The 14,954-nt window shown below is 44.2% G+C and overlaps 1 protein-coding gene across 1 annotated transcript in view; it reads left to right on the forward strand.

Moving 5' to 3' along the window:
• CSMD2 (CUB and Sushi multiple domains 2) overlaps positions 1-14,954 on the forward strand; it is a 495,048-nt gene that overhangs the window by 264,091 nt on the left and 216,003 nt on the right. The window contains exon 10 of the mRNA XM_067533952.1: positions 6,430-6,551. Coding sequence (XP_067390053.1) covers positions 6,430-6,551 — 122 coding nt within the window. The remainder of the gene's footprint in view (positions 1-6,429; positions 6,552-14,954) is intronic.

A 14,954-nucleotide genomic window follows, 5' to 3' on the forward strand; every position in this document is an offset into this window, starting at 1 on the left:
CGATGGGGTCGTCCCTCGGGCCTCTGGGTCGTCCAGGTTTCCCTTTCTGCTCAGCCACCACCCGTGTCTCCCGTGGGTCGTGGAGCCCCCTGGCAAAAGCATCTCCTTGGGCGTCTGGTTCTGGACAGCTGACAAAAGGTGGCCGGTCTCCTGGATTCCTGGCCCCCGTCAGGGGCTGAAGTGGCTCCTCTCTCGGAGCCTCCTGCACACCTCCTCCCTCCTCGGTGGTTCCCCCAGAATGAGCTGGACTGCTCCTTTTTATGCTAGGACAGCAGTTGGAGCATGCCCAGCAGAGTCTTGGGGGGCGGGACTTCTGCCGCCCAGAGAATCAGCTTAACTCTTTCAGTGCGGGGTAAGCCCACCCTGTCTGTCACAGGGGAAAACACATTTTGGGTCACAGGAAGTGGTCCCTGTTCCTACTTTCCTGGGGATTCACTATAAGCAGAAATTAAAAAAAAAAAAAAAGATGAAAGCTGTGCACAGTCCCCTGATGGGTGTCGCTTTCAGGACAGCTCCCCTGACACTTCGGGAGCCTAGTGTTGCTGTGGCTGGCCATTAACTGAGCAGTGTGCGCTGCCTCCGTGGTAGCGGGGTCACTTTAATTGCTTCTCTCTGGTGCATGTGTTCTTTCAATGGGAGGTTTTCTCCCTAGAACCATTCCCCCCGAAGTTATCATGTTCACTGAGGATGATAAAGACCTCTTGTTAGCCCAGAAGTGTGCATGGCGCGGGAAGGTCACGGATCTTGCCTCTTCCCCCAGGCTATTCCCACAAGGTCTCAACTAAGACACAGAATCACCCCCATTTCCCATTTCAAGGGAGCAAAGAGATGACTAGGAAGTAGCATTGACTAAATATGTCCCCTTGCACAGTTCTTTCCTTAGTCTGTTATAGCCAGTAAAGAGCCCTTCTTATCGCTGGAAGAGATAAAAGCCCAGGGCTTGATTTGCCATTGCATTGAGCCTGGTGCCTTCATTTCTACTAGTGCAAAGTGGGGATATAATGCCACCAAATCACAGCCGTTGTGTTTTGCACTCCCTTCAACTAGTGTGAATGGCAACAGGAGATGCTGGGTGGTGGAGAATCAGGCCCCCCAAGTCTGTAGCGAATGCAGTTTGGGATAGGATCAGCCCACTCTCTGGGGAATGAGGGTTTTAATGTCAGCCCCTCGTAGTCTGTCGTGAAGGGTCTCCTAAGAAATGCTGAGTGAGTCCCACTGAAGATGGTAGAAGCTGAGCTTGCTCAGTGCCTAGTAGGATTGGGCCTTTGAGGTCAGCACTGTAAGCAGCGTTTGCCTCATCCTCTCACTGCTGCACATTGCAGAGCAGCGATGACTGCGCTCCCTGCCCCATTTCCCTGCTAAGTACTTATTTGTGACTGATTTAAGTTACCTTCTCCCCCTCCATAGATGCATTCTTTTTAATATATACAGTTGTTGGGAACAGGTGACAACTATGCAAAAATCACATATCAATATTGCACTCAGAGCTGGCTGGAAAATAGTAAGGATTTTCCATGGTGGGGGGAAAATATATTTTACTTTTTAAAAAAAATGTTCAATGAAAAATTGAAACCAGAAAATAATTTTGTCTTTTTTTTTGGATTTTGAAAATCGAGAAGATTATGTTAAGTTACCATAAAATTGTGAAAGAAGCAAAGCGCGTTCACTTTGAAAAATAGCTATTTTTTGTCAACAGTTTTTTGACCAACTGTAATTTCAATGAATTTACTAATGTGCATGCGTACAACTGCCATCTACTGGTGAGAAGGGAATTGGCTTACTTACATTTCATACATCATCTACTGCTGTATGTGCTGAGATATCACAGTGTGGGGTTTGGTATAAATAGCTACTCTGCTTTCAGCTCAAGAAGGCAGGCTTTCAACTTTTGAGCAGAAGTTCTATCCCCCCTTTCGCTGATTATGTTCTGAGTCTTCAGCCTGGTGACAGCTGTGAAGTTGTAGATGGGCACAGATGTGTTGCAATGCCATTAACATGGCTGCAGATGTTACATGTTTGTTAACTAACATGATTCTTAGTGAATGATCCCAATTAAAGTCAACCTGATAGTTTAGATCTTGAACACGATCGCTGTGCTTGGAAGGACATGAGAATGACTTGTCTATTTACTGTCCTTGGTAGTTTCAGAGCAGTTAATAAGTGGTGACTTTTGCTTATGTTATAGACTGAGTTTCATCCCAACAAGAATGTCCGGTATTTTGTCTTAACCATCAGCTTCTGTACATGAGGTTCTTTCCTTCCATAACTGATAGCTTTCTGCATATTGCCCTTTCCACTTGTCATTTCTAAAGTAATGGACTGTGCTGTAGTATCTTTGGAGGCGGTTTGATCCTGGTAGGCTAACGAATTGCCTCTCTTTCCCACTAGTAATGTCAGCTGACTCATTAAATGTGGCTGGCTGAGTTCATCCAATGTTAGCGCAGTGGGTAATATGTGCTTTTTTTACACTTGGGACAATTAACTTATGGAATTCACTGTTAGAGCATAACGTTAGAGCCAAGAGTTTAGCAACATTTTTAAAAGGATTAGGCATTTATATTAACAATAGAAACATCCATAGTTACATTAGATTCAATATTTATATAGGGGATATATACAAACCCTTTTGTTTCAGGACATAAACTAGCCACTAACTGCCTGATGTTGGGGAAAACAATCTTCCTTCTGGGCAGGTTATTCACAATTGTTCATTACTTGGGACTCTCCTACACATGTAAGTTATACCGCTTTAGTTATACCCAGGGGTATAAAGGGTAAGGGGTAAAGTAGAACAACCCCCCCACACGGCCAGTGTGAGCACGGTTATATCGGTTTACAAATACTTATACCAGTCTAGTTAATCCTGTATCCGGAGGGGGAAAGCAATATTAGTATGAGCACTTTTGAACTGATAGATCTGGGCTTTTATTGATATAAATGTATTTGAAAAAATCACAGCACCAACTGAAATAGGTATCTTGATAAAACTTCTAGGTACAGGCTGGGCCTAGGTCTCAGAGAAAGCGTCTGGTACTAGACACTGTTGGGAACAGAATTTTGAGCTCGCTAGACCATTGTTCAGATCCAACTTGGCCATTCTTATGTGATCATCTCCCAGGTATGTCTACACTGGCGCTAGAGGTGTCAATTCCAGCTCAAGGAGACATACCCCCACTAGGTCTGACTGAGCTAGTACATTAAAAGCAACAGTGCAGCTGCACTAGAATGAGGTGGTTAGCCCATTCCATCACCCATGCAGCCACAGCTGCGCTACTCTTTTTAGCATGCTTGCTTAATCGGAGCAAGCTCAGGTATGCCTACGCCTCCTGCTCCAATGTACACAGATGCTCACTGGCGAGACTGGAAGATAGCCACACGCTGGGGCCATTAGGATTTGGATCAGAGTCTCAACTTCCCATTCAGACTTATTTTCAACAATACAATAGTGATCCTGGGTAAAATGTACCCTGTAATAAAGACTGTCCTGAAATTAGTGATGCCATACATCCTGATAAACCAGCGCATTGTCCTTCTGTGATTAACTCCAGAAAGTATTCCTTCCAAACAGATGCAAAGGAACCTTTAGAACAAAATGGTCATATTGCATCAGACCAGTGGTCATTCTAGCCTAGTATTCGCTCTCTGATATTGGCCAGCACCAGAACTTCAGGGAGATCATACAGAACAGGAGAGTTGGAGTGATCCACTCTTGTCTTTTCCTCCTGGCTTCTGGGAGTCAAAGATGCATTAACCAAAGGCCCGTGATCCTATTCGTTATGACTTATGGCTTTCACTAGGAGATGAGGAAGTAGCCAGAAACTGGCAAAATATTAGTGGGCCCTGAGAGGCAGCCCTGGGGAATGCATGAATGGAGTTTCATATCATAGGCCAGCATATTCGGATACCCATCTAGCTCTTGGCTGTTTTGGTTACATTTTCTTTATATCCGGCATGTATGACCATGTTGTTTGTAATGTGAATAGTGAACAGCTTGTAATATTTTAATTAAATCCCTCTGAAGCCCTTAAAGTCATAAATTGTTGTTTCTTCGGTTCTTTTTCCCCACCTTTAATTTCCTCTGCAGAGTTTTGTGAGGCTTTAGAATACCGTCCAATTCTTTGAAACAAGTACAGAATAAATTGAATCAGCGTAACAGGATATTTGGCATAAATATTTGACACTATAAAGGAAACTTACAGTGTCCTCTCATTTGAGATAAGAATGGATTTCTGTGTGTTGTTATGACTCTGTGAATCAACTTTATTTTTTTCATCCTGCCTCCAAGCTTTTTTATGTGGTTTTGGTTTGGTTTGTTGCTTTTTATACTAGTTCTAAACCATTTTTAGCTTTGTTGCTGTTTTTACGTTTTTTGTTTTCAAATGACAAATTCCTTTGAAATGCAAAGGTCAAGTCATCATTATGAACCAGCCCTATCTCATTCTTGTGTTACGGGAGGCTGCTTTGTATCTAACTCCTGATGTCCAGTGGGTAAGTCACTAGTCTATAACTTGGAGACCCAGGTTTAAGTCACTGTTCTGCCATACGCTCCACGTGTAGCCTTTAGCAAGTCACCTAGCCTTTTTGACACTCATTTCCCCATCTGTTCAATCAGGATAACAGCTCTTCCTTACTTCAGAGGGGTGCTGTGAGGATAAATACATGAAAGATTGAGAGTGCTCAGATACGATAGTGATGGGGGGCCAGATAAGGATTGTAGGTAGATCTTCCCAGCTCCTCTGCAAACGACTATTCTGTTCTGCTGCAATTCATCCACTACAGCCTATGAAGTGCAAAGGCCCATGTGAAATTTCCTATCCTTTGCCCATGTGTAGAGCAAAGAGAACCTACCCTTGGCTAGTGACACCCTTGCAGTTACTCAGGGCCTGATCCGAACTCTGTTGAAGTCAATGGAAAGATGCCCGTTGACTTAAGCAGGCTTTTGGGTTAGACCCAGAGTGCTCCCACTTTGGACCTCACCAGCCCATATCCTTGCCATAACTATTTACTGGCTTCTGCTTTATCGACATGGTGCTCCCTATTGGTGATGCCTTCCTGCTGACAGCAGCCAGCACGATCCCTTCCAACTTCATTTGCCGCCAGCATTCAGCCTGTTGATTGGGGCCAATCTACCAATGCTCTCGCCCAAAGATGTTGGCCCTATCCATGGCCACTTAGCAATTACAAGGGAGCAGCCGCTGGTAAGGAGGGTACAAATGATGTCTATCGATCTCTTATTAAAAAGATGCAGCATTCATGTCAGGATACTGACCACGATGGGGCTTGTTTGGAATAAGAGAGGGTCCCAGTCGTGAATCCATCCCATTAACAGAAATTCCATTTGTCTCCATCAGTGGCAGTATGAAATCACTGACTAAGGAAGCCATAGGGAAGAAATGCAGGGGTGAGACTTGGATTGGGAAGCAGAATGCCCCCTAATATATGTTACTGTGAGATGAAACAGATCAGGTGAAGTAGGAGGGACCTACTTTATTTTACCTTGCCTGATGGGTTTTTTCCCATGATGTATCCCTCAGTTTTCCACCCCTCAGCTTGTAAGTTACACCCTCTATCACCACCGTTTACAGTAAATTAGGCCCAGAGTTCGTTGCTATGTGCTTAGACTCTGGGTAATTGTATTGAAAGGGCAACTTGTGTGTGTGTGTGTTTGTTGCATAGCATAGACCTTAATCAACAGCTCTGAGTAGCTGTATTTGTTCTGTCTAGTGATAGACCCAAAGCAAAATCTTGGGTCTGAACACAGGTGCAGGCACAGGCACACACATAAACACGCACACACACAGCCCCTTTGAACATCAGGAAGCTTCAGGTTTGTGCTTCAGGCCCACCTGACATTCATCTCAACAGTAAATGCCCATACAAAGCCATGACTCTGCACTTCACAGTTGCTGGTGGAGAAGGAACTGAGGGATACTTCTGACAAAAGGACTCCACAGGCCTTTTTCGTTCTTTTACCCTGATGCACTTTCCCATCTCTGCTTCACTTAAGATGTTGTTCCGATGTTAAGCAGAGCTGCCATTTCCTTTCTTCCCCAGCCCGGGGAGAAATAGGACTTAATTCACCCTCTCCTCGTTAACCCTTTGCTGTGCTGGTTTTTGAGTAGGCTGTCCAAAGGAGTGCAGAGAGAGGAAAACAGGGCCTGCCCTGCACATTGGAAAGAAACGATGCTTCCTAGTTAGATTCTGCAGCATGGTGTTCCGTGCTCTTCATGAACCAGGTCTTAGAGAAGCCCCCTTAGGTGGTGGCCTTAGGTGGAGCACAGGCTCCATTAAATGAGTCTGAGCCAAGGATCTGTCTGTTTTCCTCCTAATTTTCTGCAAGCACATTCTCTCCTCCCTAAATAAGGAGCCAAATGTACCTCTCAGGGCTGATGAACTCCCCCAGACACTCTCTCATTTTCTTCTTCACAGCCAGGATGTGCGATACATATCTCCGGGGCCCCAGCGGAGTGATAACCTCTCCCAACTACCCCGTACAGTATGATAACAATGCCTACTGCGTGTGGGTGATCACCGCCCTCAATCCAGCCAAGGTAGGTCTCCGAGAAATATCTCCATATTAGTAACTTTCTTAGCTCCCTTGGTGAAGTAACTGTTTATCTTTTTTTCTCTCTCTCTCTCTTTCAAAACTGTTCAGGTTTTTTTTTTGCTGTTTCCCTCCTACCATGTGTGTCTCAGCTACTTATGGAGGCTGTGACATGTCACGTACCTCCCGTTTAAAATATGTTTCTTTAAAGGACGTAATTAAAAGTCAATGTAATTATTTTTAATCAAAACCTTTTGATATCTCGGTGTGAACGGTGCCGAAATGCCAAACAGCTTAGCAAAGCATTTCATTAGAACAGGCTTTCAGTTAGGGCATGGAACAGCCGTGCCAGGAATGCTGATGTTCACTGTTCTTGACTGATACCTGGTCCTCAGCCAACAGATTTACATTCTAAAGGGTGGAGGGCGAGCCAGAGAGGAGGAGGAAATAGCTCTCTCCACTGCCGACACCAGCCAGTCCTTCCTGTGCTTAGTGGTAGTGGGGTTTGGAGCAGGGAAAGAAAACACTGTGAATTTTCTCTGCCCTCCTGCACTTGGCATGTCCTGGGGGAGACTTTTAGATTACTGCCTTTGAACCCCAAACCAGTGAGCTTTGATATCACAGAGAGTTCCATGCTTTGGGTTCACGAAGAACTGGACAGTTTTGGAGAGTTCCCAAAACTTCAAGAAGCTCTGTTAAACAGGATCGAACCCCTGGCTAAGCTGTTCAATTGGACCCTACAATGCAACCTACTACCTCCCACCTGCCCTACCATGTTGCCAGGGCTCCCAGCGAAGGAAAAGCAATAAAAGGAGCATGTCCAGGACTGCTTTGGATATTGAAGGCAGGGGGGCAAGGGGAATAATGGATGGAATAGGTGGAGGAGAGGAAGATGCAGAGGGCTCCAGGTGGGGCTGGGGTAAAGGGCGAGGAGTCCTGATTCCCCAAGAGGGCAGAGGTTATCATCAGCAAGGAGCTATCTGTCATCAGGAAAAAATGTTGCTTCATGGCCCTGGAGCCAGGGCAGGAAGGGCAGAAGCTCAGACAAGGGGTGATCTGCATCCTTGCTGAGTATAGCACTGGTTTGGTCTGTGACCTGGGAACCACACTAGCCACAGAACCTTCCCCGTGAACTTTTGTTGCTACTTGAGGAAGCTTTTGCAGCAGCTGAGTCTGCAGTAAGTGCAGCCTCTGCTTTGATGCCACCAGGTTATTTTTATTTCAGCTGAAGTGACACGGCACATGTCTGTAATCTTAAGAAATTTCCGCTGAACCAGTTTTGCTGTAAAGGGGCTGGGGAGGGGGGTGAGAGAGAGGGAGAATTAATGCACTAAAAAAGCAGGAAGTTGAGAAGCCTCAAGCAGCGGTAACTCCAGTTGGAGCCACAGGTGTTCAGCATCTCTGCAAATCAGGCCCTAAGCATGGGTTAAAGCTCTGCCTGCTCTTCTCCCACCCCTCCGAATCGTGGCAGGGCCGGCCATGCCAGCACCATGTTCCGAGTGTCGGCTTGTGGATCTCAGTCTTGGAGCTGGTGTAGATGAGAGCACAGAGGGGGTGACGTGAATGAGGGGAAAAGATTTAAAGAGAAGCCACAGTTGGCCCCTGAGCAGCTCTGCTGGCGATCAGCAGGTGCAAAGGATATGGTTGAAAAGCTGCCAGTAGAAGTGAACAGCTAGTACTAGTGTTTTTGTTTTTCCAGAGGCCCGAGGGTTGTGCTTTCTCAGTGACCATAGTGCAAGTCCTTTCGTGCAGCTGCTTCACTGCTGCATCCTATGCAGGGCATGTCAAGTGCAACACACATGAGGTGCCATCCAGGGAGTCTGGGTCTGAAGAGAGCATGTTCCAGTGGAACATTAATGCTACAGAAAACATAAGAGATTCCACTGCCACTTGGAAGCTACTGCCCAGGTGCCCTGGAGGGATTAGATATAACACACGTCCTATATTAGCTGTATAATGTGCACTCGGGGAGGTTCTGGCACAAGATCTTGTGGCTGATAACAGAAATTGGAGGGGAAATTATTTCCTTATTTTTTCTCTTTTTTTTTAAATTTCTGCATCTTTATTTCTTTCAAAAAAGAAAATGGACAGGAAATTGTGGTAAATAGATTTCAGGGCTTTGGATAGGAAGTTGCAGCGGGTCAAGCATGGTCTGCACTGGCTTTCAAATAGGCAAACGCTTTTGATCGTGGGTGCATGATGTTGGGCACTGAAATACATGTTTAGGGCCCGACATGACAGCACCATTCTTTCAGAGGTGCTGGGCACCCCAACAGCTTCCTTGGGGTTGGATTTTCCAGCACCATCTATAAAAGAGTGAAACGATAATTGTATGTCATGGGGCTCTCGCTGCTATGCAAGGTCGTATCAGTTGTTTCAGCGATCCTACACAAGAGAGCTGCCTTATGCCACTTCCCCTTAATGCTTGAACGTGCAGACTCCAGACATGCCCCTTTGCTTTTTCACCAGTCACGCCCTCAGCCCAGCCGATGGTAAATGAACTTCTCTGCTCCTCCTTCAGCAATCTGTTTAGTGGATTTTCATCTGCTATATGCGATTCCTAGGCAGAGTGGCCCATTGCATGTTTCTTAGACTCCTTCCCCACCCTGCTGCAGCTTCCCCCACCTCCACTGTTCTTTCTCCAGTTGGCATCTTCCTTAGCTTGTAAACATACTTTATTAATAATGATAATAATAATAATGTAATTTTTAAGAACCTTGATTAGATAACAGATCCATAGGATCAGATCCACAGCTGATGTTAGCTTAATTGATGTCAGTGCCTAATAACTTCCTGTAGAGAACACACTACAGAAGAAATTGTAGGATGTTCTCTATGGGCCACATCTTCAACTGGTGTAACTCCACTGAAGTCTGAGGCTATACTGATTTACACCAGCTGAGGATTTGGCCCATAATCTTTTTCCTTAAGTAACTAGTTAATTATCAGTGTATAAAGAGTTTCTGGGAGGATGTCAGACTGTTGAGTGCTTCATCCCAGAGCCATGATTTCCAGGTAGGGAAGCACAAGGAACTGGGTGAAATGTACTGATGTGTTTGGAAAAGCCGTTGCTGTGCCTGCTTGTCACATGCAAACTGTTTGGCTTGTTCACGTTAATTTGAGATGTCGTTCATGACCAAAGAGTGATGTTTTGTGCCCTGCTCACGTGGCAGAAAGTGTCCTGTGTGGTCCCAGGGGCTGATCCAAGGAGAGCGTTGCCTTTTGGCACTCCTCAGAAAGATGGCAAACAGCGAAAACAAATCAATTGCATTTAGCGTTCGTTGCTACACAAGGAATCCGTTGAGGATACAGAAACCCTAACCTGTGCAGATGGGACCTCATCCACATGGAGAAAACACATGTGTACAGCCCCAAATCCTTGCATTCAACACCAGGAAAGCATGATCACTAAATAAAATGCATGTACTGATGACAAAAGCCCCAATCCAGCAAGCTGATTGACTAGCATGGCTACTTCCCTGTGCCCATTCAGAGTCACATTTAAGCCAACTCTCTGGGTTAGTTCTTTTGCTTACAGCACATTCTTAAGTACCTTACTGAATTGGGACTTTAACTTCCCTGGTTCATGTCTCCCAGTTGTAAAATCGAGATCAGAACACTTTTGTGCATTCCCTCACAGGGTGGGGGAGGGAGTTGGAGATTGATTAGTTACATGTCTATAAAGTCTTTTGAAGATACAAGAATTGTGGGTCTAATCCAAAGCTCATCCTAGTCAGTGGGAGATTTCCTGTTGACTCGAATGAGCTTTGGATCAGCTCCTAAGATGAGCTCTTAATATCAGGGATGGAAAAACCCATTGAGCCAACCTTAGAACTCATTTGAAAATCATCTGGTCTGTATTTAGAAAAGAATGGCAGGGGGGCCACATCCTCAGCTGGTGTAAATCAACATGGATCCACTGAGTTCAACAGAGTTTACTCTAGATGAGGATATGACCCTATATTTTTAAGGGTCAAGTGTCCTTTGACTTGGGAAGAGGAGAGAACTGGGCTGCTCCTTTTTTTTAAAATTTATTTTTCTCCTCCTCAAGAAGCAGGGTGATAAATACATAACAGTCAAAATCATCAGAGTGGTTGAAATGCCAGTCCTCTGGGTAGTAATGTTGTACTCAGCCATCAAAAACTGTTCTTTTCTTGGCCAAATGGGGCAGTAGCATTTTGCAAGGCTGATGTTCCATATGTGATATAGGGTAGGTTTGAAAGGATAAGATTTGTATTGGTCAAATGTTGATAAATGTTAATTTCACTGTAGACGCTAAACCAATGGAAAAAATCTAAATTTAGGAATAGCCGAGGTAAGAAAAATGCTGCTTGAGAATTTAAGAATTTGATTTAAAATAATTACTTTGTATATTTTGACATGTGATGTTGATCATTCATGTTTCAATGGTTATAAACTTTTACCTTTTTAAATCTCAACATCTACTGTCATTAAATAATTGACATCCCAATTTCCCACAACTGAGAAAATTTAAATAGATAGAAACAAAAAACCCCATCAGTAGCGTTGCTGTACACTGGCACTTATCCTAGTGGTGCGAGCAGTGGTTAACTGGAACCAGAGTCAGAGGCGGGGGTGGGGTGTAGAAGCTGGAACCAGAATCAGGAAGGCATGAATCAGGGACAAGGCATGGCTCAGGAGTCTGGCGAGAAGGCGGGGTCCAAGATAGCAGCTGGCTAGGGATTCACCTCATTACTCAGACAACTTTCTGTGCCTCCTGGCTTAAATAGTGAGACTGACCAACTGGACAGGCTGGACATCCACATTCAGGAACCTTATGGCGGTACTGGTTAGCTAGGGGCCCCCAGCCCATGCTCCCTGCTGGTACCAGTGAGTGTCTGTGGTCTTGAGGACTACTCGTGGACCTGGGTTCTAGACCTGCCATCCCTCACAGTTAGCTGTCCACATTTTATAAAAATGTAATTCTGCCAAGCCTGGAGATAGGCTGCATGCCCAGGCTAGCATTAATCTAGCTACCTTGCTAAAAATGGAGCCACAGCGCCATCTGGCCAACCCACCTGACCCCCAGGTATATTCTTGCTTGTGCAGCTTAATCTGAAGCCTGTGTTGCTAAATCCCCAGTTCCATTTTTAGTGAGCTAGCCAGATGAAAGCTAGTGTGGGTTGTCCCTCTGAGCTGGAAAATCACATCCGTAACAGTGTAAACATACCTATAGTGAGTCCAATCCACTGGGTTCCATATTCCGCTCTGGGGGGTTTTCAGAAACCCTGGGCAGAGTGCCCATAGGCTGAAAACTTGAAATTCTTTTGTGTGCAGTGGGCCTCTGCACCACCAGACCCCCTCTGTAAACACTATTTTGAGGATTTAAGTCTTTGTGCTGGTCCCTGGGCTATGGGAGTCAGTTTCTTGAGTGGCGAGTAGCCTCTTTAACCCAAAGCAAACTGAGAAACATGTGGAAAAACAAGATTTGAATTAAAAAGGGCATTTCTGAGCCCGCTGTTGGTGATGCCTCCCCCCTTTCTTAAAATAAAAGTGCGATTATTTTCCAATGTTTCTTCTGAGAAGGACGCCTAGAGCTCAACCCTGCAAGGTGTTGAACAAGAACTACTCACATGCTTAAAATGAAAGCACGTTCTTAAGTGGCTTGCTCAAATTAGGCCAAATTGCTCAGCACTTTTCAGGTTTGGGGCACTAAGCTGGCTTCTGAATAATTGGGACATGAGACACAGTTTTGGGTAAACAAGCCAAAATATTTGTACTCCAAGAGAGCTGTGTATCTAGTGATCTGACCCAGAAATGCCTGAGATTCTGTGCTCAGCTCTGCCACCTACTCATTCTTTGGCCTTCAGCAAGTCCCTTGACTTCAGCGACTCTTTTTCTCCAGTTGTAAAAACATCCCCTGCTGTGTTGATGTATCTACTGGAGAGCAATGTTTACTTGTTGACCTCGAAGAGATGTCATAGGGCTTAATTAATATTTGTAAAGCACTTTGAAATGAGCACATTAGAAGTGCTATACTACATGGACAGGATTATTACTGTAATTTTGTTCTCCAAATGTAACCTTGCTTCATGACAGAAATTGCAGTGGATCAAGTATTAAAACCATGAGGCATATTTGAGCCCATTTCTTTGACTTTGCCAATTGTTTCCTGTCATGCCAATGAGTTAAAAATGAGGTTTTGTGACATCAATGTTCCTGCATGTGCTAGGAAGTATCTTGTTGGTTAATGTCTCATTAAATGATCTGCAAACTTCCTCCAAAAGCAAAACAATGGGGGAAAGATACATAAATAAATGTTACACTCAGTATCCTGTTCCCGTGCAACAAGGTTATGGTCTCCAGTATATTAGAATGTAATTAGCTATTTAATTAGGGTTGGACTCTTTAAAATGTGGTTTATTTGCATGACTGGTTTAACTAATGATGTGTGCCATTTTACAGCCCTGTGTTCTTTGTATTAATTACGTTATTTCATTGCTACATGTTCAATAATATTCTGCGTAGGTTAAGACTTCAGCGTTGCTGCTAATATTAGTAGACTTTTATTTAAAATAAAATAATAAAGGCGGGGGATTTTAAGAACATTTACCATAAGCCAAAATCAGCAACTGGAGTTGATCAGTACTAAAATGTACAAGTGTGTACAGGCCTGTCCAGCAGGGTCACCCCCATTTGCCCAAAGCAGGGTTGATACATCCTATCACGCACATCTGCTGAGTATCACGCAGACTCCTCGTGCAGGCTCTATCCAGAGTCTTTGGCTGCCACACCTAGTGGCCTAGGGAAACCCGGGCTGAGTCACCCAGGGTCCTAAGAAGCTGGTAAACTCCCTATTTAAGGATTCAAGCCTCGGCTCTTAACATGTTCCCTGGGTCACTTCCTACCATAAAGCCTATTTCGGACATTTCCTCAGCTGGCCGCAGGTCGGCATCCCCGTCAGTCTCCACAGTCAGCTGGGTCCAGGCCCTCAGCAGTCTGGCGAGTCGATGGTTCCTCTGCAGCACACATCCTTTCTTCTCCTCAGCCAGCCCCTACTGAGCTGCTGTCTGTTTTTATCTGTCCTCTCCAACTGGAGCATGTGTAGTAGGGATGACGGAGTGTGGACTCCTGGGCCCACAGTGACTGGTCAGCACCCGTTGCCCCAGTGAGGGGTTGATACACCCCATCATGCATGTACATACCATTGTTCTTAAAAGAGTGCTCTCCATTGGATACCTGGTCAATTAAAATAAATAGAAAGATAAATAAAATTAGAAGTGGCTTAAGATGCTACATCTTCCCTTGAGCCACTTTGCTATCACATTTTTTTCTGTATTTTTTAAATGTTTTCCACTCCCCGCTGCTGTGTGAAAGACCCACCAGAACATGAAGCAAAAGAGGAAATGCAGTGAAATGCGTTTTAACGGTGCTGTCAAATGGAAAAATAAAGAGAAACATACTTTTCTCTTGTCTCCTACAATTAGGCGCTGGTCTGGCAAACATTGGCATACTCATGTAGCTTTAAGCATGGGGGTAGTACCGCTGAAATCAACTGCCATTGAAATCTGTGTTCATTTTGAATTCAGTGGGCTTACTGATGTGCTTAAAGTTCTGCATGCACTTAAGGATTAGCATGGTCAGAGCCTTACATGCTGCTTTTAAATTTAGTGGATGAAAAATGTTTAGACAGACATTTGTTTGTTTTCTTTTTATGTTAGTGGTGTCCCTTTGGAGAGATGCTTCCAAATATAATTGATCTCCATGTACTTCTTAAATAAATTATTGTTGCCCTACAATGTAATATAAATAGACACATCTGATAGAATTTTATTTTAAATTTCAGTGATGATGGGGTTTAAACATTCCTTCCACATCTTTGGAAACCCAAACATAACAGGCTGGTGCATGACAGTGAAACAGACAGAGGAGTCAGAATGTGAAATTGACCCACATGGGGTCAGATCCTCAGTTAATGCAACTTGGTGGAACTACATTGACTTCAATTCCTAATAACTTCCTGTAGAGAGTAGACTATGAGCAACATTCCTCAACTGGTGTAAATTAGTGTAACTCCAGTGGTGTCAATGGATCTATGTCAGTTTACACCAGCTGGTCATCTCATACCATTGTCCCAAATTATTCATTTACTGGCATAGCACTTGTGCGGTGCTGTGCAAACTTTCAGGATAACAAAGTCCCTGTCCTTATTACTTTAGATTATTTCTAATCTGAAATGCAAAATTAAACAAATAGCATAAATAGTGAAAAAACAGAGTAGATTTAAAAATAAATAAATTCATATTTTATAATCCAAGATGTTATATCACAGTAAGGTATTTTCATATAGACACATGCGCAGGTGCCTCTCTGAATAAGGCTGTATTTAAATACATGCTTATTGAATCGGGAGCCTTTGAGCTGTGCTGAACAACAACAGCTCCTGTTG

The sequence above is a fragment of the Emydura macquarii genome, unplaced genomic scaffold, assembly GCF_026122565.2.
Source record: "Emydura macquarii macquarii isolate MOO-44397 ecotype Brisbane River unplaced genomic scaffold, CSIRO-AGI_Emac_v2 contig_3348, whole genome shotgun sequence".
Lineage (NCBI taxonomy): Eukaryota > Metazoa > Chordata > Testudines > Chelidae > Emydura > Emydura macquarii.